The 26,351-nt window shown below is 40.5% G+C and overlaps 1 protein-coding gene and 1 long non-coding RNA gene across 2 annotated transcripts in view; one reads left to right on the top strand and one right to left on the bottom strand.

Annotated features, from left to right (window-relative positions):
• The window catches only part of XYLT1 (xylosyltransferase 1), a 315,876-nt gene that overhangs the window by 72,038 nt on the left and 217,487 nt on the right, over nucleotides 1–26,351 (bottom strand). The window contains exons 4-5 of the mRNA XM_008173025.4: nucleotides 22,207–22,379; nucleotides 21,297–21,499 (exon numbers count right to left, since the gene is read on the bottom strand). Of these exons, the coding sequence (XP_008171247.2) occupies nucleotides 21,297–21,499; nucleotides 22,207–22,379 (376 nt within the window). The remainder of the gene's footprint in view (nucleotides 1–21,296; nucleotides 21,500–22,206; nucleotides 22,380–26,351) is intronic.
• Nucleotides 1,737–10,843, top strand: LOC135974059 (uncharacterized). Its single transcript, XR_010591182.1, has 3 exons — nucleotides 1,737–1,942; nucleotides 5,217–5,367; nucleotides 8,694–10,843. It is a non-coding gene; the product is annotated as an uncharacterized LOC135974059 (long non-coding RNA).

Below are 26,351 nucleotides of genomic sequence, written 5' to 3'. Positions count from 1 at the left end.
ATTCAATTCCATTTCATGAGGCTTGAAAACTGAACTGAGCTTAGAAAGCCATCAGTTTGAAATACCTTTCTAAAGCCTAGCTAACTGCTAACCTTGACTAAAGGAAATAATTCACATTTAAGCACTTTCTACTGCAGTGCAAATTACTACTATTTCCCCCCTCCCCCAATTTTTAAGCAACCTATGTGTTCAAAGTAGACCTGAGAAGTATAATGCTCAGTATTAAATTTCTTCCTTTCCTGATATGTTTTGGGATGCCTTGAGTTATGTGCATGTTTGTTTATTTATTAAAAATAATGCAATTGTTAAAAAGCTTGAATAATAAAAGTTGCTAATATTCTTTCCATATACATCATTGCAGTGAAGCACTCCTGCCTACCAGCTAATGAGAGCGTAAACTACATGCTCTGAGTTAGCTGGTGCAGCACCATTAAATTCAATGGCTTTTCACTGGTAATTGATGAAAATTGGTCCTTTTTTTCTGTCACAAAAGAAGCCTTATATTTTTTTTTGTGTGTGTTTTTTTTCCACATAAATAATCAGGTACATTAAAACTTAAGTATTTTGGCTGTGCATCCTACTATCACAGGGCTGGAGTGCCTGGTCTATAACCTTCGCAAACAAAGTATGCCTGTAATTGCACATTTGCAACAGGAACTTTTAGGCAAATGCAGAAATGTGTCTAATTTAGATAAGGGCTGGGGAAACCCTTTCGTCTGTACAAAGTGCATGTTAATTATATAAATAAAATGTGTTTCCCTCCACAGACACAGAAGGGCTGCCACTTTGGTTAAACTCTCTACGTAGACAGGAAGCTCAACCAAGCATTTGCTCAGCATTGATGGCAAAGACTGTTGATTCACCCACAGCGGTATTCCTAATATTCACACTTGAAAGGTGAAATTGACAAGGCAGTTTCGCTAAGAGAAAAAGGGGTTAGAACATGGGGCTTGGCTGCTACTAATTATTATACCCAGATAAGCACCCCAAAGTTCCAGTGCTTATTCAACCCTAGCTGAGCAACCAGCATGTAGATTTGCTAAACTGGGTGGTAAATCTCAGGAGAATAGACTGCCTTATGATATTTATGTATTTCCTGTTTCGGATCTGACACTTCCTCTTACAGACACAGAAAAGCTGAGATACACAGAGGATATATGTCAACATAAATTTGAAAGCGCGCTGAACTGTTTCAAATCATTAAGGTTTTGATTTGAAGTACTGGAGAAAGTTTGGGTTGGCTCTTTAAAAAAAAATCTTAACTGACTCCCCCACTGCTATGATAATGCCTACACACCAATACAATATGAGCAGAAAACAATTGTGGGAGGATCCACATCAGGGCTTATATACAGCCGGAGTTATCCGGAGTGGAGCTCTGGTAAATATTTTCAAACTAGTGGGGCAGAAACCCTGAGCCCCAGTGACTCCCACGGGGCTGAAGCCCCAAGCCCCTGGAAAATACTCTCTGAGCATTTAAGTTCTGGTCCGCACAATTCCAGACTTCCACTAGAGAAGTAGGGTACTTGTAAACATGGAGGCTACACTGGTTGAAAGAGTCATTGTCAAATGCAGGTGCAGGAGCAGTAGAGAAAAGATAATGGGGAGTCTCACAATAGGATATTTTTCATGAATAGTGATAGTCATTTACAGACCAAAAAGACAACTGAATAAGAAACAGAACGGCGGCTATTGTTGTTGTTATTTCCTCTGATGCAATCAATGAGGGGAATTCCAGGGCTCCGGCTGCAACATTGCAATGTAGATGTTTGGGCTTGGGCTGGAGCCTGGGTTCTGAGATGCTGTGAGGTGGGAGGCCCTAAACTGAATACAGCATCGCAAAATACAACCAGCAAAACTACTTACAAGGCTTTTTAATGATTTACAAGTGTGATGCTAAACTTTGAGCAAAAAGTCCCCTGAAAACCCATATATTGAAAAGGTAAGAATATGCTGACATTAAGGCAATGCTGTTCTCCGTAACTTTCCTCTTCAAATAAAAAATTAAGGTTATGTTAATGAATAATTTAGGATGATCCACATATACTGAATTATAATATGAAAATAAGACAAAATTGCTCAATGGTAGAAAATAAGGATTACGTTTTGTTAGTTTAATGTTGAGTTGTGTTGATGTAATACTGATGTAGTGTTAATGATTTATAACAACATAAAATGGAGAATGAAAAATAAATTCTGAAAGTTTGGATAAATGTATAACTGGATATGTGTAATGAGAAATAACGTTATCTATCATATATACATGATCAGAATCTGCAAGTGACAATGATTCGGTCTTGAAAATTTATAAAGGTGAAAATTGATAAAGTCTAACTGGGTGAACTCATACTTCAGTTTCCCACCATACATGTACTTGTGGGCCATTATGTCTTGCCATATCCTCTTTCGGTATAAACGAGGGGCTATGTGCTTTATATGTCCAATGGAGGCCCTTTCATCATGTACTATATCAGAGGATCTGTACCAGGATATATAGGGGGCAAAAAAGGTGATATTGTGTTTAAACTCAGCTCTCCCTTTACTTTTTCCCCAAGCAAAGCACAAAAAGAGCAATTATCCTTTTCCATTTTTACTGTGTGTCATGAGCAAAGTGTCAGAGACCAAGCTAATAATGGCCACAGCTGTGACCAAAAAAAATCAATTCTTCAGTCCAAATTAATGTCACAATCAGAATTAAAATGGTAGGTGAACGTGTGCATATCTGTGAAGAACTTAATGGAAAACTAGCCTCACGTAGACAAGTAAATTTATAGGAAGCACAACAGGTCCTGCCTTTCAAAGCACTGTAGCTAACCTTTAAGTATTAGCTGGCATTAAAGCTTAGTCAGCAATTTTCAAAGAAAGTTGTGGTGAAGATAATGAGAAGAGTTGTGCTTTTTCATGATAACACTGGGCTAGGCAGGTTAATGAAATCAGTGAGTCCAGGTATGAAAGTTATTAACTTTTTCTATTAAGATGGTACAAAGTGATTTAGTGAAGATTTTGATGCTAATGTGCACAAGCTGTCTGTGGAGTTTTCAATGTAGAAATGATATTTTAACATTATACAGTTCAGCGCCTGATTTTTTTAAAAATTCCTTTTGTATGGAAGTTGGGTTTTTCATCTTCCGTGTGTAACACACAAAACAAGGATCAGTTTGACAGATGAAACCTTACTGAAGAAAAGGGAATAAGGTTGTGCTTGGAGATATTAGATGTACAATTTAAAACCACCCTATTTCTATTTACAGTGAGATTGTGAAAGGGGATCAATGCCCAGGGCTGCTCAAAATTGTTTAGTTAATTTTAACCTTCCAAGGAAAAAATTGTGTCAATGCATGTTGTTAAATAAGTATGTATTTTTTCTCCTAGCACTTGCCCATTTCTTAGCTTTCCTGTCTTAAAGACTTTATCCACAGAAAGAGAAAACTTGTGGACTGAGAGATGTAGTTTATCCCTGCTCTATAGTAGATATCTCTTGAGATACAGCACGAGGACCTGACTATACTAGTTAGCTGCAAGTGTACAGCATCTTGACAATTAACTTTTTTATACTCTCTACTTTCACAATGGTATAATTGCACATTGTTCTCTCTTCCAATCGCTTCTGTGGAAGAAAACACTCCTTCTGTTACTGAGCCTAACATTTTCATTCCATTCATTCCATAAATCATAAATAATAAAAGATTGTGAGACTCATTCTGTTTACACTACTGTAAGTCTATTGACTTCAAAAGAGTTACTCTTGATTACAACAATGTGAGCACAGAACTGGGCCCTATATTCCCAGTGTAGGCCCTTAGAAACCATAAGAAATGTCTTCTCAGACCTTGTCAGACTAGGATTTGAAGGTATGATGATAACACATTAGCTAACACATGTTAACAGCCTAAAATTAGCTTCTCCCAAGACCATCCCCAGGATGTTGTTGTATTTCCTTGCTTATGTATTACAAAAAATAGGTCATAATCTCTCAGGGAGAGACTTAGAGGTCTCATATTTTCCTCTATGGTCACAATTTGTTAATATGTCCAGGGGATATAAAATAGGATTCCTGACACACGGTGTCCAATCTATCTTGTATGCACCATCGTAACATTTGTCAAGATAACTATTGTGCAGCAAGCTCCTTTTATTTGTGGCACATCCATCATAAGAAGAAAAGGTTACTCACTTTGTGCAGTAACTGGTTCTTCGAGATGTGTGTCACTGTGGATGCTCAAATTCAGGTGCACATGCACCTCTCGAGCCCTTGGTTGGAGATTTTCCATTAGCAGTTTCCGTTTGGCTTGCGCATGCACTCTATACAACCTTGTACCATGCTCTGTGGGGACACAGGGCTGCATAGGCAAACCGCCCTTAGTTCCTTCTCTGTTTGAACGTCTAACAAGAACAGTTCGAAGCAGAGTGGAAGGAGGGAAGATAGTGGAGCACCCATGGGGAGACATAAGTCTAGAAGAACCACAGTTATTGATCGCACAAGGTGAGTAAACTTTTCTTTGAGTACTGTCCCTATGGGTGTTCCACTGCAAGTGACTCTTGAGCTTTATCCATCCTCACAGGGAGGAGGGAGCTTAGGAATCAAGTCCAAGACTGAAGACAGTATAGAAGAACCAAGTGCTGCATCAGATCTGATGGCATGGTCCAAGGCCTAGTGTTTACAAAAGATACGGAATGAAGCCCATGTAGAAACTCAGAACATACAGAGACCCTGCCCTTGAAAAATATTGTAAATGGGGGGTCTTCTATCAAGACTCAGTTTTTTTCTCCAACCCTATGAGCTGATGTGATAGGTACTAGAAAGACCGTCTTCATAAATAAGTGAAGCAAGGAGCAGGTTGCCCTAGGTTCAAACAGAGGTCCCATAATGTTTGTAAGTACCAGGTTGAAATCACAAGTCAGAGTAGCATCCTTAACCTGGGAGTACAGATTCCCCAGACCCTTAATAAATCTTGAGAACACAGGGTATGCAAAAACACAAAACCCCTCTCCTGGGGAATGAAATGCTGATATCCCAGCGAGATGAACCTTAATAGAGCTAATTGATAAACCCAATTTTTTTTTTAAGTCCAGCATATAATCTAAGATGATTGAGAGCGGAAAAAGTTCAGGGACCAGGTGGTGATCAGTGATTGAACCTCTTTCATTTCTGAGGGTCAGTACTTTGAGCTGACTTCCTTGTACTGTTTAGCAATACATGTTGTATCCCTGTCAAGCAGGTGGATTCTAATCCTGTGAACCATATCGGAGCCACGCATGGAGATAGAGGACATCTCAGTTGGGGTGAAGCACATGACTTGTGCCGTGGAAGAGGAGATGAGGGACAGTCGGAAGCTTGAATACCGGTTGGACATACAGGTGAAGCAGGTATGTATACCAAGCTTGCCTCAGCCAGGTCAGTACTATGAGGATAACCCTGATCTTGTAAATGATCTTGTAAATGGCTGAGATCTGAATCTGATGGGCTGTATACCAGTTCCATAAGTTTATAGCTTTGGCACATAGGGAACAAGATTTCACTCCTTCCTGTTTGTTGAGAATCCCGTAGTACCAGGAAGCACTAGTAATCCAGAGACCGGGGTCTTGGTACCAAGAGCCATAAGCCATAGGGACTCCAGCTCGACTAACACTGACAAGTTCCTGTAGTATCAGAATTCCTGTCCTACCAGGTGGGTCAGTTTTGATGCAGCAGCTGACTTGAATGGTGCTGTGGATTTGGAGTGAGTAAGCACCAAGGCAAAGGCGTGTGCTTCGATTTTGTCAGTACCAATGGAGCTGAGTGGGAAGGCATTGTTGTTAAATCTGAAATAGATGGCGGTGATCTGGAGGTGGACAGCACCGGGGCCCTGAAGTGTTCCTCTGAAGCACTCCAGGATCTCCCTGCTCTGCTGGTGCGAGAAGAGTCTTTTGCCTCCATAAAACCAGGCTGGGTGGTCGAGGTCTCTGACACTGTAGATTAGCAGATTGGGCCTTCTTGGAAGCTGGCTCTTTGTGGTGGGAGACCAAGTTCCTCTTCTTCAGAGCCCTCCCTAAATCCTCTGAGATCTTTCCCTTCTTAGGCCAAAGCCAAAGGGGCACTGGATCAGCCTGGAGGCTGATATACTGGAGAGAGGGTCTACCGACCTGACTTGGAAGCTGTTCAAAGGGAGAGCTCCATCAGCAGCAGCTTCAGTTTAGTCTTCTGATTCTTCCTAGCTCTAAATTTTAGAGCCAGGAAAAAGTGACACTTTTGGGAGACGTGAGACTCTCCCAAGCAATGGAAACACTCAGAGTGGCCATCGCTGATCAGGAAAGCCTCCTGACAAGAGAGGCAGCATTTGAAACCTTGCTAGCCAGGTATGCCCAGTCACGCCAAATAAGCTCCCCAGAAAAAATGGGAAGGAAAAAAAAAAGTAAGGGAAAAACAGAAACCTCTCACAACAATCTAATTAATTCTATACTGTGACAAAGTTCCTCCTCTATCTTGGTGGTTTCCTGTGCTTACTGGCGGATTTTCTTGCCTCAGAGATTCACCATGTGGGTTAGGGAACAGCCCAGAGACCTTCCCCTCTGGAAGAACCCACAGTCCAGGTCAATTGGGAGGTTTGGGGGGAACCCGGGCCCACCCTCTACTCCGGGTTCCAGCCCAGGGCCCTGTGGACTGCAGCTGTCTATAGTGCCTCCTGTAACAGCTGCATGACAGCTATAACTCCCTGGGCTACTTCCCCATGGCCTTCTCCAAACAACTTCCTTATTCTCACCACAGGACCTTCCTCCTGGTGTCTGATAACGCTTGTGCTCCTCAGTCCTCCAGCAGCACACCCTCACAGCTCCTTGCACCTCTTGCTCCCAGCTCCTCACACTCGTACCACAAACTGAAGTGAGCTCCTTTTAAAACCCAGGTGCCTTGATTAGCCTGCCTTAATTGATTCTAGCAGCTTCTTCTTAATTGGCTCCATGTGTCCTAATTAGCCTGCCTGCCTTAACTGGTTCTAGCAGGTTCCTGATTACTCTAGTGCAGCCGCTGCTCTGGTCACTCAGGGAACAGAAAACTAGTCATCCAGTGACCAGTATATTTGCCCTCTACCGACTCCTGTACCCCACTGGTCTGGATCTGTCACAATACTAACAACAACATTAACTCGATACACTAAACTAATTAAACAAGCACTACAGAACATGCTGAGGCACACATGAGCGCAGTCTCAGGCTGAGGCAGCAGAGAAGGAGCTGAGGGCGGTGTGCCTGTGCAGGCCTACGTACTCGTCGAGTGCCGTGTGAGGTTGTACAGAGCACATGTGCAGGCTGAACCGACATTTCTAACAGAAAATCTCTGATCAAGAGCTCAAGAAATGCAGGCGCACCTTGGGGTTCAAACAGCATCTAATATGGATCCATCATGTTTAAAGGATGGAGTGGTGGCCTTCATCCAGAAGACAAACATAAAATATGACTTAAGGAAGCCATGATATGCTTGGTCAGAAGTGTGTGGCAACTGGAGAAGGAGTTAATAGTGAAATTCCAATTGCATGTTTAATTCATAAAAGGGGTCCAGCCCACTTATTATACTTGCTACAAAAATCTCAATAAAAATGAAAGTATTTTTCTAAACAGCTGTGAATACCCAAGGATATTTAATTATTAAAATCAAAACATTATGGATTTTTAGGTTTATCTAAGCACTGGGATTTTATATAGTAGAGAAAGATGCTGCCTACTTTGTGTTTTTCCATGTTTGTCAGCTGTTGCATATTCACACAGAACATCATCTTCCCACGTTACATCCCATTTTGATGAAAACAATAATCACTGATTAAACGAGCAAGTCGAAAGAGCTGAGAAAATGATCAACAAGTCCATTACTCAAATTAGGGACTCTGGTTAAATAAATAAATAAATAAATACATGCATATATAAATCAATCCAGATTTTGGACTGAGGATTTAATAAATAAATAAACAAATAAATAAAAATGAGTCCGACTTTCAGCAATTTCTTGTCACTATCTTCCAAATTAAATTCTCTAGTGTTTGGAATGAAAGAGCAGAAAGTAAAATTAAATACAAGCCCAGATTAAAGACGACGATTCACTTTCCCCTCTGATTTATACATTCCTTTGATTTATCTGAGATTTTTTACACAAAAGAGTAAGGAAGATGCTTTCCTCATTAAGTTGAGTAATTATAATAAAAAAGCACCCATTTCCTTCAAAGGAAAAGAGAAGAAAGTGGGGAGGGGGGAGAGGAAGAGATTGGGAATATTTTACATAATATTCCAGTCTGCAGCAGAATCAACATTACTCATTCTAGTTTACTCGCTGTGCTAAGGCTTCATGGGATCATGTTCTTTGTTAGAGTATGCAACTCAGCAACTAGAAGACTCTGGCATCTATGTGGAACCCACTGATTTCAATGGGACTCCACAAGGGGGTAAGTACCTGCCCATACAAATCCTATTACAGGACAGATCTAGGGGTAGATGCGTAATGTCAAATGGATACAAGTATAAATTATCAAGATACGGTATAACCTTTGGGGAGATTTAAGGTTGAGAGAAGTGCAAAATTAAGAGAAGAAAAGTTAGCCTGAATATTGGGAGGAAAAAACTTGGCAGCAAGGCCTACTAAGAACCACACAAGACATTTTTAATGGAAATTCATGTGAAATTTCTTGCCAGTTTGGTTCACACGATTTCACACCCTGAAATTTTTGCAGATTTCCAGAGGACTGAAGACGATTCATAGTGCAACCTGGGAGAAATAAAAATGGGCTCTGCAATGTGACCTGAGTGTTAATAAATTCTGGCTCTGACACACAAAGTGAGGGAAGCAATTTTCAGAGCAAAGGACCCCGTCAGGGGAAATGCCCTATTTCCAACCCCAGCAAGTTTATGTCAAGAGATTGTTAGTTTGAGCACCTCAACTGATCCCAGCAGCTACAGTACCACAGAAGGATTGCTTCCCAGCTGCACAGAACACAAGCTATGTACAGGTTTAGAAATTAAAATGAGCATCTTAAATTATACCCAGAATGTTATCATAAGCCAGTGTCCATCACCAGTGCAATATCCTCTCAGGAAGAAGTTCAAATGAGTAGCTGCATTCACTATCTGTAGTGTGTGGGGTGGTCCCAGGTGTATATGTAGCTCCATGAAGACTGCATTGCAAAACTCATGAACTACTCTGGTGAGATCCATCTTATCAAGAAAAACATCTCATCCTTCTGCTCCGGTGCAGATGAGAGCAACAGCAGGAGCAGCCAGGAATGCTTTCAATCTGGAGCTGCAGCCAATAAGACTCTTTACCTGGCAACCTGAGAAGCAAAAAGGCGAATGCAATGGAGCCTTGATGAACTGGGCTTAGCAATCATGATATTTATTATACATTTTGATTCCTGTTAAAGTTGTTCAGAACCAGTGATATGGGAAAGGACAAAGAAAGAGAGGCACAGAACTCCCCCTCCCATCACCACAAATATACTTTTCTTCTCACAAATTTTTCCTTATCAAATGTACACAATCTCTCCACACATTTTGAAATATTAAATTATTGAAGGCCTCTAAACACCATGCTCTTTCAGCCATACCATGACATTTTAAATCTCTTCCCAAATTCCCAATATCCAAATTCTACCCTAAGTTATGAGATATTCATGTCAGATATAGTAAAGAAACGTATCGTTCTGTGGTACTATGTGACCACAAGTGATAGTGGGAAGTATGCCTGTAACAGGGTGCTGGCCTAAGAGGCACTGAATCAGCCCCTGTTAGCTCAGAACCTGCTAGCATAGCTTTCATAAAGGGGAACTGACTGGAGCTGGCAGGGTGTGGCTCATTAAAGGAGCCTGAGAGCAATCACCTGTGAGCCTGCTGAGAGGAAGGCCTATAAAGCTAGCAGGAAGGCAGTAGGAGGGGGGAACAGGAAAGTGAGGAGTGAGGGCCTGTTGCTCCCAGCTAGCTGTAAGAGCAAGCTGTTCCCTAAGGGGCTACCTGACTGATATTGAACTGTATATAGCTGTATATACATGGTGGTGGGAAAATACAGGGAAATAAAAGGGCACTGGTGTGTGAAAGAGTGAATTTGTACCGCGAGCAACGAAGCACATGTGTACAATGCCATATGGTACAGGGTGCATATGTAGAGACATGTATGAATAATGCACATAAAACTACAACGGTGTTGCTCAATCCTAGGAGCTGCAAAAAGCCAACCATTTAAGTGCTCAGCACCTCACAGGATTGAGCCCAGAGTTCGGAAAAGGGCACCGATAGGGCAAAAGTAGGTTTGCCTCACAAAATGAATATAACAGCATATGCCACTTTCATCTAGTAGCATATCAAATGCACTGAGCAGGAAAATCAATTATCACAAACTGAGCAAGAGTAATGTGGACATATCTGGTCATTATACTAGGGAACAGTTTGGTTGGCCAGAATAGCTTGAATGCTCCTGTCTGCTCAATCGTTTTCATAGGTGTTGTTCTATTTATGAAAATGAGGTCTGTTTTCCTAATAATATTTGCTTTTACACACCGTCTAGTTGTCTCTATGGGAGCATAAAAAGTTCTGAATTTGACCTCTTCCTTGTCCCCACTGCGTTTTATCTTGTACTCGTCAATGGCATACAAGATATTGAAAACACAACAATGGATGCTTGTAACTTCAACATCCTTCTCAACCTGCTGGGAGGTGATGGGCACCTGATTATCACCCAAGTGAAGGTTCCAAACAGCAGAGAGAGGAACAGGCAGTTACTGCATATACTGCATGAAGTAATTCACAGGAGTTTCCCCAGTCTCACATCCAGGGCCGGCTCCAGGGTTTTTGCTGCTCCAAGCAGCAGGGGAAAAAAAAAAAAAAAAAAAAAGAGCCGGGATCGCAATCGGCTCCACCGCGCCGCTTTCTTCTTCGGTGGCAATTCGGCGGCAGGTCCTTCCCTCTGAGAGGGACTGAAGGACCCACCGCTGAAGAGCCCGACGTGCCGCCCCTTCCCCTTGGCCGCCCCAAGCACCTGCTTGCTGGGCTGGTGCCTGGAGCCGGCCTTGCTCACATCCCAGGTGAACACCCTAACCCTTGGCAACTGGCTATTTTCTGTGTGTATCTCTCTCTCTGAACAGAAATTCCGTCCTGGCCTGGAAAGTTTAATTGAAAAGTTCCGTTTTTGCTGAAAGAACATTTCATCAGCCATTTCCCAACCAGTTCTAGTTACTACCTTTTTTCCATTTTATTTATTCAAATAATGACTTTTTCTTTTTAAAAAAAGGTCTCTTGTTCCAATGAAGTCTAGTTTCCTTTATAAGACAATCAGATTCAGTGCTTCAGCTCATTCACACACAGTGAGCTGGTATTAAAAAATATCAGCCTGCACAATTTAATTTGTAGCCCATTTAAAACAAGATCAGAATTTATATCTGTAAACTGACTGACAAATCTTTACAATCTGATTGAGGAAAAACATTAGAGTTGAATGGCAATTTATTTTGCCAAAGCTAGTTAATCTAATCCTTGCTTAACTGTTCTGCATGTATTCCCTGCTTAAAAATCACTGCTGAACTGTACTGAATCAGAAACAAATTCTGCTTACCCATTAAAAACACTTCAGCTGGTATTAAAAACAACTTTATAAACTGCAGTTTGTTATTTCATCATCACGGTGATTTACTACCAGATATTATTTTGCAGTTGCTTTATTGTAAGTGGCATCCTGAAGTCCAAACAAAAATGTCCTTAAGGTAATTTCAATATTGTTAATTTCTTAAGAGAACTCTGTAGAGGAGTTAGAAGGACTACAGAGGGGGAGAACATTTAAGTAATAGTACAATAAGATCATTTTCTTCTTCAATGTCATTTTTTAATTCATTAATGATTTTACTGAACTTTCTAAAGAGTAATTTAAAATACAGACGAAGTCTTGTTCACAAAAATGCAGTAAGCTCGGTATGCCCATTTGTTGGTAGCTCCCTCTGAAGAGCCCTTTAATTTAAAGAAGTGGAACAAAGGAAGATTCACACAGATAGTTTTACAATCAAGGCTTTCCTAGAATTCTACATGGGAATAAGTGTCAGCGCCTGTGGACCTCTCTGCGTGATCAGTGAGTATGAAGAATAAGGGCCAAGTCTTATTACCAGTTACACCCAGGAAACCTCACTGAAGCTACTTTCATGGGAAAAAAGGAGAATTTGGGTGCCACAGTAAGTAAGAGCATAGGTTTAATAAAAAGCCCTAAAGCTCTGAAGGAAATACAGCCTGTGAAATCCCACTAATCCTTTTTTAGCCTAGAAGAAAGAGCAACTCTTACAAAAATACTAATGTATTCTATGAAGGGGTTCAAAATACTAAAGCCTAAAAAAATGTTACTGTAGTGTTTAGGGTCCATTACTGTCAATCACTTCAGAATTATTACTTTTTTATACATACAAGACTGGATTTTTGGTAAGGATCCATTGAGGACTAGTATTTTATACTTCTTTATAAAACTGATTTTTTCTCAATCATAAATAAATCAAAAATAAATCACATCCAAAAGGCAAATGGCATCCAGATGACAGCCCTTCGGCATTTCAACGGGGCACCCCCCCCCCAACCCCCCCAACAAGCAGCCATGGAGCCAAGCAAGAGGAGAGAAAAGATACCAGCCCATCAGGAAGCCAACCAAGTACTCAGATGCTGCAGTGCCCATTAAACTGTAAAGCTTGGCATCGGGGACCTTCCTCTGCCAAGTTTGCCAGATGAGTGGTCTCAGACACTGGCTTGGATGATGGAATTTATAGAGGAAGAGGATGAAGGGCTAAGCATTTAGCACCGCAATCAACCAGATGATGTACTGCCAAGGAAGTACTGCAATTACAAGGGTGTTTTGAGCAGTGCTGCTATTTTAAAAATGTGCTTTATCAATACATCTCTAACCCCTATCAAGGTCAGATTTACAAAAATGGCCTCTAATTTGAGGCGCATCAGTTTTCTGGTGCTGAACTTTAGGCTCCTGGGGTTTCGTTTTCAGAGGTGCTGAGCACCCACCAAGTTGCGATAGGAGCTGCAAGTGCTGACCTGAAAACAGAAACGGCCTTACAGTCTTCAACCCAAGGGGGCAGATGGTGAAGGGAGAGAAAACAAAACCCTGATTATGGCTGCTGTATCCTTTCAGCTCTGAAAAGATACAAAGCTGAAGAAAGATTACTTTAGCACCGGACACAAACAAAACTGGTAAAGCCATATGCATGTCAACACATCTTCCAAACCCTTATGAACAGCACGTGCGAAAACAAGCATTTCAGAATGTTAAATGCCTCGTTGTTTGCTCTGGCAGATTAGGGCATGTGGACCCAGAAGACAATTTAAAAAACAAAACAAAAAACGTGTACAAACAAAAGTGCATGGCTGTTGCACTGGGGGGAGGTGAGGAAGCTGTTTCAGCGGTTTAAGAAAGAAGCACACATTTGAAATTCTAACAGAATGCAGATTTAAGAAAAAAATACAGATAAAGTTCTTTTTGGACATAAAATAAAAGCTTCCCTGTGAAGAATTAAGAGTGGTTGACGTCTGGCTTGCCTGATAAAGATATTCTGAGCAAACAATGTCAGCAGCTATGCGGAGATAAAAAAAAAAAAAAAAAAACTCAGGCACTAGCATCTAAACAGATGTTCTTTTGCAGTAATTTTCAACCTTTTTTCATTTGTGGACCCCTACAAAATGTTGAATGGAGGTGTGGACCCCTTTGGGAATCTTAGACATAGTCTGCCGACCCCCAGGGATCCAGGGATCACAGGTTGAAAACCATTGTTCTGTTGCAATGCTACCAGTTCTGTACACCTCTACCCCGATATAACACGAATTCGGATATAACGCGGTAAAGCAGTGCTCCAGGGGGGCGGGGCTGCGCACTCCGGTGGATCAAAGCAAGTTCGATATAACACAGTTTCACCTATGACACGGTAAGATTTCTTGGCTCCCGAGGACAGCGTTATATCGAGTAGAGGTGTACTTCCATCTAGATGTATTGATATTACCTACCAGTGTTTCATTTAAGGATATTGTTCTAAAGGAGGGTTTGGAGAACACCAAAACATTGCCTGCACTTGGTCCAGTGTGCCAGCAGCAGGGGCTGAATCTCAGAGAGAAGTTCCGGTTGATGGCCATCCATCTCCAAATTGCACAGTGCCCAAAAAGTGCAAAATCAAAAGATGTAAATGTTTCAGACAGAAGCTGAAATATAACAGCTAATGTCACTTGTGCCACAGTTGCTCCAGTAACAGTGGGCTCATGGTGGAAATGCTGCCATGCCTCATTTTCTCTCCTTGGCTGGGTAGCTGAACAATCTCACTGGAAGTTCAGCCCCTCCTGCCCCCTTCCAGTGAAATGAAAGTGCAAAACAAAACCAAAAGGCCAAAGCCTTCACTCAGTCTCTTCCCAGGGGTCATAGCCCTCCCGCAAGGATCTGTCAGTCTCTTCCCCTACTGGGGTATAACACTCCCCTTGGTGCCCTTTCAGAGGCACTGGGGGGGGTCTCACATTCTCTTCCAGGATCTATAGCTGTGAGACCCTAAATAACAGAACAACTGTCTGCTTCATCCAAAAACTATTCCCACTTCATTACCCCACAGGGCTATGTCCTACGTTCTATTAGAGACCTTTAATTTCCCTCTTGGGACCCTGGATTTCTAGCCACACACCTCCCGTTCCTTGGGATACTTTACACAGCTCTTTGACTGTACCTCTAGACCTCTTCCAAAGTTCCTAATGGGCCTTTTGATTGGAGAAACCAAACCATCAGGTCCTATGCCCTTCAAGCCTCTCTTCACAATGCATAAAAGGTAGTTTTTACACACAGTGTCCCTTCCCAGCATTCCTTGCTGCAAAACCTACAGTTCCCATCAGCTCCAGTAACTATTAGACTTAGAGTATCTTGTTTTGGGGATGAATCACAAACAGGGCAGGGCTGGACTGGGAACCTCCCTTAAAGAGCCAGCTTACCCTGTGACTGGGCCCTCTCTGTTTTTTATTTGATTTCTGATTTGGAGCAGTCTTCTGTTAGTTTAACTCCTGCATGCTGAACACCCTGAAGATTTTAGCGCTTTCCTGGAAGCAACTCTGGCAGCTTGGAGCCTGGTTTGTACCTTTAGTGATTTAATCGACCTGTTTAAAACCTAGTTCTCATTTTTAGTCGTTTGCTCAAATACCTGAACGTTTCTGTCATTTGATCAAATGACCAGGAGAAATTATTTCCAACCCAAATGGCTGAAACTTTCAGATATTTCAGCACATGATGGCTAGTTGGGCAGAATGAACAAGAATAATCTCTGATGTCATTTCAATAAAATTGAAGTCACTGGTGTTTCCATCTGGGATGAATCTGGCCGAATGGCCGAAACAAGGATCCTACTATTCACTCTGACTGTTCTCTCACCTGTAAGATAACTGGAAAGAATGATGCAATGCTTCCCTAAAAGCTGAATTTCTTCCTGCACCCTCTTAGGTTAAAATTATTTCCAACTGCCAACAGACCTGAAAATCAAAGACCGCCCAGACCTCTCCACCCCAGCAAACACTTTTCTGCTCAATTTTCAAGGACCTTATTTGTTGCCTAGTGTGTTTTGTATATAGTTTCCAAAAGGTTACTTCATCTGGTTGCTCAGAACTGAGAAGAATTCTAAATAATGACTCAAAGCCATGTTGTTTTAAGTTTCATTTTCTCATGTCCCAAGGGAGTGTTTGAGAGCAGTTCCTGGCACGTGGTATACCAAGCACATAAAACAATTTTATATACATGATTAGACATGAAAGACTTGCTGAAGGTAGGTGAGTGAAGACAGCTTTCTTACAGTTCTTAGAAGGATGTTCCACAAGAGCAAGATATGGTGCTTGTTCAAACAAGACAGTTAAAAATACTACAAATCTCTTAAACAACTGGAAGTGTGGTCTAGTGAACAGAGCCAGGGAGGAGAGCCAGGACTCCTTATTTCATGCTAAGTAATTATTTTCACTTGGGAGACCCATTTAACTTCTGTGTTTGTTTACACATCTGTGACGCAGGTTTTCGTACTATACAGGTTTGTAGAAGCATCATTAATGTTTGTAAAACGCTTTATATCTTTGGATAAAAGTTGCAAATACTTGTTAATTATGAACACTATATCAAAATACCAAATAATTTTAAGCAACATTCTTAGATTTTTTTTTTATTAAGTGTTTGGTTAAATTTCTTGATAACATTGGGCCTTACCCATTGACATGAATATGAGTAGCGCACAAAGGAATGAGGACAATATATCATAGAATTAAAGATATTGAGAATTAAAGAGGGCATACAGTAGACCATTCCCAGCCAGTGCAGGATTGGTCCCTACTTTATGAGTCTGATTCTGAGGAGTACTGGTAATCTACTAAATTCCATTGACTTCAGCATCTATTGTAACAGGATCACTCCCTATATTTTCTCCCAGGCAACTTTTAAAATGCACTAGGATCCTATCGCTCCACTCTGGAGACTATTCCACATGATAAAAGTCTGAGCTGAACTCCTGAATAGAATCAATAACCCTAATTGCTTTCCCCGAAGGCAGATATGGTCTCCTCATGCAAGATATGTCCTTATACTAAATACAGATATTCACATAGTATTATTTCCTTTTTGTATTACAGTGGTGATAGGGGGCCCAGTCAGGGATCGTGGTCACTATACACACAATTTTTTTTTAAATAAAAGGGTGGCATTTCTTGCCCCTCATTGCTCATAATAGCCTAGAACGTGGAGAAACCTGTACTATAGACACTTACAATAAGCAAATCTATCTCTAAAGTGTTTCCAAGACTTCCGGTAATAACTTTGTTTGATCTTTAATTAAAGACCAAGCATTAGCTGGCAATCAGAATCTGCTGATCCTGTTGGTGATGTAGACTGTTTTACTGCAAATTATAAATATTTTTAACTGTTTCATTACTTTGTATGTTTTACATAAGCACTGTGCCCAGAGCAGCATTGACATGACACTCATTGTTAAATAATCTCATTTAACTTCTTAATCTGAGAGGAACAACACTCCACCTGCCACATTATCTAAAGACTCTTGCAATGTACATTAAACATTCAACAGCAGTAGGTGCCCTACTGTAGTTCATCTTGTCAAGAGTGAAATTTCAGTCCCTAAACATAAGGATGACTGCCTGATGCGGTCTGTCTGAAACAATAAATAATGCAAATAGGTATCCATAGAAAATAAGAGGTTAAAAGCATTGATAGCTTTTCCATTGGATTCTGCTAAAGGAGGGTCCCATTGGAAATGACTTTTAGATCACGATGACAAGATGGCAATAGGAACGATGCTGAAATAAAGGGCAGGTGTGTGTTGGTTTCTTTTATTTCTGAGTGAATCTAGTGGTTTTGAAAGGGATATCTCTGAAGATTGATGTCTTCTACTCATACAAAACCTACATTGCAAGGAGAGGCAATTACAGGTCCCCCACACTGACCGCTCCTGCCCTGAAAGGACCACTTCTATGGGTGAATGTGTAGTACAGTTTCCTGGCAATTAATCCCTGAGCTTGGCACTTAGGATGTTAACAAGTATGCCAGTTATAATGCTGGTCCATGCTGCTGAGAATCGGACACTACCGATCATTTCATGTAAGACCTCAAATTGCCAGTTGCCTAGTGATTAAAGGAAAGTGTTTTGCTTATGAATTTGGCTAAATGTTTCTTTGTTGTACTGTATTCATTATTATGACTTGCATTGCAATAGCATTCAGGAGTCCCAGTCATGGTCCAGGATCCTGTTGTGCTGGGTATTGTACAAAGAGAGAACAAAAAGACAGTCTCTGCCCCAAGAGCTAAGCATTAGCATATGAGAAAGAGTTAGTAGGAACACTTAGTTTACCTTCTCTAGCCCATTCATTGTTTTACACATGTTCTCTATTACTTGCCACTTCCATAGGTGCCGACTTCCCCTCTTTCCCATGGGTGCTCGACCCCCCTTTCTGCCCCCGCTGCCACTCCTCACCTTCCATGAGGCCCCGTCCCTGCCCTGCCTCTTCCCACCCCTGCCCCTCCCCCATTCCAACCCCTTAACGAAGTCCCCGCCCCAATTCCGTCCCCTCCCTCCCCTATTCCAACTCCTTCCCCAAATCCCCACCCTGGCCTTGCCTCTTCCCCGCCTCCTCCCCTGAGCGTGCCGTGTTCCCGCTCCTCCCTCTCCCTCCTGGAGCGTGCTAATGCTACCAAACAGCTGTTTGGTGACAGCTGGGCGGGAAGCGCTGGGAGGTAGGTGGAGGAGCGGGGATGCGGCACGCTCAGGGAAGGGGGAGGAGAAGGAGGAGGAGCAGGGGGTGAGGGGAGCTTGGCTGCCAGTGGGGGCAGAGCACCCACTAATTTTTCCCTGTGGGTGCTCCAGCCCCGGAGCACGCCTGGAGTCAGCGCCTATGGTCACTTCTCTAAATTGAATAGTTCCAGTCTTCTCATTGACCTCTCATGCGGTATCTTCTCATGCCTCTAATAATTTTCAGTACCCACCTCTGGATGATTCTTGTGGGGATAAATGAGAAAGAGATATTTGCAACTGTAATGTAACCCATGAACATACCAGGCAATTCGTCAGAGAGATTTGGGCTTCACAATATAATATAGTGCTGACCCTGCTCTATAGCGTGTTGTGCTGTCTTACAAGGTTGGCTTAGCATGCATCTATCAGAAGAGAAGGAGTAGGGGTTTCAGTGTCACAGATGGGATGACAGATGGGAAGTGAAAGCTTAATGTGGAGCTGCCCTGGATAAAATATATTAATCCACAAAATTCATATGTTCTTATGCTGGGAAACCTAACAAAACAATTGCAATATAACTAACCAGAGTAAGAAGTGTAAACTGCTTTTAGTCTATTAGCTGGCAAATCACAGTATGGCATCTGAAGGAAAGAAAAAAACCCACAAATCCTTTTCTTGTTATTTCTTGTAATAATATGCAGCTTCCGACATGGTTTACAACCGTGGAGGAAATGTCTTCCTAAAGATTGTGAAGAACACCAATTTATAGCATCTCCACTTTGAAAATGAATATTGCATATTCATATATTTGCATATATTTTTGATGGGATAACATTTTACAGGGTTTATAATGATAAAAATATGTATTTGAATTTCTTTTAACTACACCTATATCTCAGTTATTAACGAAACAACATTTAAAAATAAAAAGTGTTCTTTGAAGTGCAGCTTCTAGATGATTGACATGTTTGCGTAAATTCTGAAATTAGAGTATTTTGAGAGAAATGGGAAGTGTGACTTCCGACCAGTGACCTACAGTTGAGAACCCAGATGCGATTTCAAAACAACAGAGAAGTGGAACTTCAGGATAATGTCCACTGCTGGGAAGAAAACTGTGTTGTAATGTCTACACTCTAACTGCCCTTGTTTAGGGCTTCCACTATTGAAAAAAATGTTAAATAACACTATATTATAATTGTGCCTCTATTAAGATAGGGCTGGCCAGAGTCTCAGCTATACTGGGACAGTTTATGGCCATGTTTATAAATTACCAGCCAAGTTTGGCTCTCTATTTAAACTTACCCCAGAGGGCACTAAATATAGTACAGAATGTTACCGATCATGGCCCCAATCTCACAATAGATACCCCAGTGCAGACTTTTGAGCCGACATGCTGTCACCATAAAATTCCAGTCTCTAGTTCCTCTGCCCATTCCTTCATATATCATGGTTAGAGCTAACAAGATGCAGCTATTAGAATAACTCTGAACTAGTTACACTGGACTTCCAGAGCTCTAGCACCTAATATCAGACTCATCCCTATCCAGGTCCCTAGAATCTGCCACCCTGTAAAGAGTGTCCTTGGACCATATGTCCCCTATCATCTCCCCTCACCATTGGTGTGCTGTGCCTTCCATTACACTACTGCTTGGGATCAGTATAGCACTCCTCAGCTTGAAAGTACTCTAGATGAAGAAACAATTTAGTCCTCCTAAACAACTAAGTGAGGGATGCAGGTAGGTGATCATTATTGTCTCCACTTGAGAGGTGGAATGATGAGTCATATTTGTTAAGAGACTTCCCCAAGTCTACAGAAAGGGTCTCAATCATCCAATATTAAAAATCTGGAGTTCCTATTTCAAATTCCTGCATTCAGATCACACACACACTCTCTAAGGTTCTTACTCTTTCACGGTACTTTCCTGGCTGCTGCACACGTCCACAGAGCTGGCTGCATTTCACTGGTAATGGATATGTATGGTACTAAATCCTGAAGCCCTTATTCAGTTTTCACTATATCTTTACTCAGGCAAAAACTTCCACTGACTTCAAACATAACTTGAAGGAGAGTTTTTGAGTAAGGACTTAAGGGTTTGGCTCGTAATTTGTGAGGTGCTGTGGAAGCTTTTGAGATGAAAGACTATGACAGAGCAAATGGAATTGGGGTGCTAGTATTATCAGGAACACTTTACGGCATAATCACATGTAAAAAAAATGACCCAACCAAGCCACTTCCCCTTTCTTAATTCCTTTCGACATGGTAGGGAGTAAAAGTTAAAAGGAGAATGTTCTGTTCTTCATAATTTTTGCAGCCTAAAAATAACTGTTTACGCAGTTTTAGTTTTTTTTAACCGAGAATCTATTTATGCACAGTTTAGTGAAATTTATTGAATGCAGCTGTGGGACACGAGTTCTGTAACTCCATAGTTTCACTTAGAATCACAAGCCTGGTCATGTGGTGATCCATGAACTTCTATGTCTGATGCCGTCTGAATGAAGTTATTCAGGCAACAGTTGGTGCTGAAGATATATATGATTCCCAGCAACTTATTTGTCACTTCTATCATCATTATCCTGAGCAGTAAAGTACCAAAAAAGAAATACCACAACATTTCTCTTATGGAATCTATCTATATGCATATCTTCCAAATTTCTTGAACACAAAGTCCAGCAGTAGCAAACTGCTTACCAGAGTTCTGTGTGGGATAATTTTCTTCAAGTTTGAGGTTCACAAACTGAAGAATCAACACTCCTGAGCCACCTAGCTACAGGCAGTCCCAAGCATGAAAACAGGGTGCACACAGAGTGTTTTTGTGCTTGTGGTGCCATTGCCTCGGTAGCAAAAGTGCTGATGCCAGACCCAGTGACAATGAAATATGTTTTTCTTTTTGAGATAGGGAGAAGCTACAGCACTGAGCTTCCTGCTAGGGACTGATGAAACTGGTGCCCTGGTTGAATGTTCCTCTGTTTCTTGCATCACAGTACAGAAAATTTTGGCCTATATCTCATTAAAAGTCCATTGTTCATTTATGAAGGAAAAATACACATTTTAAAAAGGGGTCACCATACCTGATGGGATAGTCGGCGGCACTAAGATTAATGAAGAAATCCCAGGGCCAGTCATTCATCTCAATTAAATCCCTCATACTCTGTAGATAGGTGGACAGAAGACTTGCTCCTCCCCAGATAGTTGCCATTCGCCAAGGGGTGACTCTCACATTCGGATACTGGCTAGCAAACTGGAGCACTTTCCGGTGTAGGTAATTGGATCGCTTTACAGGGAAAGAAAGTAAAACGTTCAGCAGACTAGGAAAACAAATAAAATGAAAGGATCCTCCCCGCTTGTGTTCTCTAATCAACTGAACATCTTAAAACCTGACGTTTTTCAGATCAGTTGATTCTGGGCTGCAGTCAGTTTAATGTTAAGTAAAACAGTCTCTAAGGTGCCAAAAGGACTCCTCCTTGTTTTTTTAAAATACATTGAGACCTGTGAATGGTCTCTGGGATTTGGTAATTTATCTAGCAAATATACTCCCAACAAAACTCAACAATTGCTAGCCATTCCCCCTCCCCCCTCCCCCCAAGATGTGCTAAAGAACACATCCCTTCATTCAGTGCAAGCTAATTTGAAAGTGTCAAGAGCCCCCTTTGTTTTATTCTCTTTGATCTCCCCTGGGGAGCACTGATTCCACTTTAAATGTACATCAGAGCCTACAATGACTTATCAGGTATCGCTACAAAACATAGGACAGACAGATATGGACAGATACCATAGATACAAGGAGAAATGAAGGCAGTCACGGAAGGAAAGATTTAAAAAACAAAAAATACAGTCGGGCATAAAACATAGAACAGACGGAAAAACAAAAAGTGATACATACCGTATGCAGCAGAGATAAAAAGAATGTTGGAGAAGGTGACAAAGATGGACAGATTGACAAATGGTGAGACAGGCAATTTATAACCAGTGATATATTACCTTGTCAACATGAATGTAATAGAAATGGTCTTTATGGTAAATAGCCTTAAACATGCGTTGGAGCTGCCGAGAAGCTCTGCCATGAACAACCAAGACAAATGCGATCCTGACTGGGTTGGCAGGCATGTATTCTACGGAGTCCTCATCCCATAGTACATTGTTGTTGGCTTTTCCTGTTTGAAAACAAAACATAGTAAGGACATCTCTGAGTGCATCTGCAGAGTGGGGACACATAGAGCAGCTTGTATTCAATTCTGGCTCTTTTTTTCTTTTAAACAATTTTTAATGTGAACTGAGAACTCATAAGGGGTACCAGGTTGACTGCCCTAGAGATCAAACTCCTCTCTTTAGTCACAGAACAGGTTTCAGAAAGCATGAGCAGAAGCAATGCAAGCCTTCCTCATGTTGCCCTGCTTATGTGCCTCAATCGGGGCCAGGAGGAAGTATTCAAATATTTTTGACCCTTAACTGAATCAAACCAAGCTCCATTGACTTCAGGGAAGTTATGCAGATTTGCATCAGCTCAGGATCTGTTGCAAAATCTTTTAAAGTTTGCTAAGCTGTATCCAGGGCAATACAACAGTGACAAAGACAGAAAAGCACTAGGGAATTGATTATATTTTGAATATTATTTAGCCTTTGTTGCTAGAAATCAAAATTAAAGCACAGCTACTCTTTATGTGGTGTAAGCTCCCACAACTAATGGGCCATGCCCTTGCTTGGAGTAAATCAGTGCAGTTCCATTGAAGTTGGAGGAACCGTGCCAGTTTGCACAAGCAATGCCCTAATTATGTTCTTGTATTCCACTCGCATGACCAAAATATCAAACAACTATAGCATGTGCACTGCTCTAATGTCATCTGTAATGGCAGGCATAAATCAAAATGTTTAAAGGGTGACCTGCAAAATATGAGAAAATAACACTGGGGTTTCAATTGCTCTTTGCTTCTTTTCGATGTAGAAGTGGGCCTGATACTTTTTTTTTAAATACAAATGTTTTTTCCTGCTTGTTTTTATATGAGAATTTCTGGTTTCACCTTGCCTGTTTGTTTCTCAAGAATACTCTATGGAGAACTAGACAACTAGTAAGATTATGACAAGAAGTGCTGAGTAATTGAAGAGCCAAAGGTAATTGCTTGTTCAGAACTTTTCAAATGCTTTGTTCTGTGTTTTTTTTTTTTTTTTTTGTTAACCTCTATTCAACTCAAAAACCTCATATATAGTTTGGAAGAAAAATATTTGTTAAAGAGTCAACACCCCTGCCTTCAATAAAATCCTCTCTCCATTTCTCTGCTCCTTTAAGGAAGCCTCCAGCAAACAAGACAGACAGAGCCTGATATTTCTAAGTTAAAAACAATAACAACAAAAAGCCCACACTACCTTTCAGACCTTCTTTATACATCTTAAATAAACTAAAAAAGGTACCACACCATTTTTTCCACTATCTATGTAGCTTTTAATATCAAAGAGCACTACATACAGTATCCTTATGTTAAAAGTGCCTCAGCCCCATAAGGAAAAACATCAGGGTTTTCCAAGTCTAATAAATCCTAGCTGCCATTTTGGATTGTGTCCTCTGAGAAGCGAATCCATTTAGTTGTCTTTAAAAGTCTAAAAGTTTTGATTTTGTTTGAAAATGCATATTTAATTATAGGTAATGCACTTCAACATGCTCAAAGCTCAAATGTGTACTTCCTGTTAAAAGTAAAGTTTTAAAACTTTGGAAGCAAAAAGTTGTGGTGCAATCTAGTGTGATAATACTTCTACAGTTACTTTGTATTTACACAGAACCTTTCAGCCAAATAATTTAAAGTGCTTTATGGTCAGAGCATGTGTACAAGGTCAATAAAAATTCAGACAGAAGTAGTTGCAGCACGAATAAAAACTGCATCAACACACTACCACTTTACAAATATTAATTAACTAAGCCTATCCCCCCATCTTTAGAGATAGGCAATTGTTGTACCCATTTTACAGATTTGCAATATAGAGTCTTGCAAATACTATAGTGTCCATTTCATTTTTAAAATATCTGTCAAAGTAATTATTAAAATAAGTCCAGTCATGTTGATTTCAGTTTGATTCAAGGCAAGAAGCAGGGGAATTGATGATTGTCAAATCAAAAACAAGAGAAAACTGACAGGAAAAGACACTTTATATTCAAGCTTAGAGTTAACAAAAAAGTAAACAATGGTCAATATGAGCCATCAGACTTGTGATTTTTAAAAGCTTGTTAATTTATTAATTAAAGAAACAAAATGTGGAGACAAATTACATTTCTTTACTTGACATTTATTTTTAATTTTCCCCCCTTAAAATGCAAACCGACTGCATGCAAGGACGTTTGGTGTTACCGCAGGTTCTCTAAACAATTTGGTACCCTTGGCTATGCTGAAATGTTAATTTTGTAATATCTTGTAGCAGCGCTTCTTAGCTAATGAATGCCAATAATTATCCCAAATGTAGCGCGGTAGCACACCTGAGGGAAGTGCCTATACCAACATCTCTCAAAACTGGAACCCCCAGAGGGAATAGTTTTCCCCCCTCAGTAGCAGGAGCAGACCAGTATCACCAAAGGCTTTGCTCTCACTATCCTGATGGGATCATGGAAGTCATATGTATCAGAATTAGTAATTCCCTGTAACAAGATTCCCAAAGACTTCAATGTGCTTTGAATTGGGGGCTTTCAAACACGAATACTGTATACAACACATATTAAATAGATACTATGTTGAGTCCTGCATTTAAAGCACAGTCATAAAAGGTTTAATAGAAAGGGAAAACGGACACCTCCTCAATGTGGCCTCCTGAGCAGATGTCCAACTGGTAATATCAGTGCCCACAATTCACTGCATTTGCAAAAATGTGGATGCAATTATATGCTGGCTTGAAAGTGCACCCCTTTAAAAAAAGCCAGCACTAAAATTCTGACCCCTTAATTTTAAAAGGGACACTATCAACTTAAAATTGCACTTCTGTCTGCCTTTATTTTTATCCCACCACTAATAGTAAGAAAGACCTAATAAGACAATAACTGCATGACTAGAGCAAAAACAGAAGGAAAAAAATTGCTCTTTTCCAGTTTGTTTACCTTGGATATTTGTGCATAGTCAGTTTCACTGTTTCTCCCACATAGTTAATCAGTTCCCCCTCTTGTTTAGCACAACAAGAGGGGAAATAAAATGATTTTAAAAGAGGAAAATAGGAAAACGTGATAGTAAACCCAGAAAAACTGCCTGGGGAGTCAGGGACAAATGCAATTGCTGAAACAACTTGACTCAGTTTTCTTTTAAAGTGACTGAATTTCAAGTTGATAGTGTCCCTTTAAATGTTCCTGTGGTGGATTCAAATGATTTGACAATATTTTAATTTCATTTTTGGAATCTATATTTCTACATTAGTGGCTTCCCAAGTAAAAGGAGAGGAATTTTTTTCAATAACCTGTCCCGATATGTGGGGATTCTTCTTGACAATATTATTTTAATGGACTTTAGAGTTCGCCATATGATGGTGTTGTGTTTTTGTTGTTTTGTTTTTTAATAAATTTGCTTTCATAGAAAATACCGTAGTGTCTTTGGCAGATACGGAACACAAATTCCCCCAGAATATTAATCTGAATTTAGCCCCCTTTTCATCAAATTTCTCCTACTGAATTCCTTCAATGTCTTATTTTCCTCTCCCACAATTTTCCTATTTTATCTTTTACATTCTGCTTTTTTTTAAATTTTGGTTCAGTTCTTTATAGTCTCATTTTCCACCTGCATACTATTATGGCTTCTTTAGTCTAATCTTTTTCTTGGCTGCCTAGAGTATCATAAAACTAAGTGTGTTATATTTTTCCATATGTCAAAATACCAGCTACTTGTGGTGTATTCTATCATATGTCTATTTTTAGTCTGTGGTTGATTTGCACCTTCTATTTAGCAGTCTGCCCACTGACACAGACCCAGTCTGGTTTGCAAATAAGATAAAATTGGCAAGACAGGTGAAATTGAATATTTTCTTCTGATTATAAAACTAAAGATGCAGTCGGACTTGAAAATCAAGCGTTAATAGGCAGTGTTCTGTAAAACATATCAATATTAGGATGGCCCCAATATCTCAAAAACTGTTGCATTTTTATAGAACCCTTCATCCAAATGCAT

Source organism: Chrysemys picta, chromosome 10 (genome assembly GCF_011386835.1).
Source record: "Chrysemys picta bellii isolate R12L10 chromosome 10, ASM1138683v2, whole genome shotgun sequence".
Lineage (NCBI taxonomy): Eukaryota > Metazoa > Chordata > Testudines > Emydidae > Chrysemys > Chrysemys picta.
The sequence above is the reverse complement of the archived record's forward strand: the minus strand, read 5'-3'. Positions and strand labels throughout refer to the sequence as shown.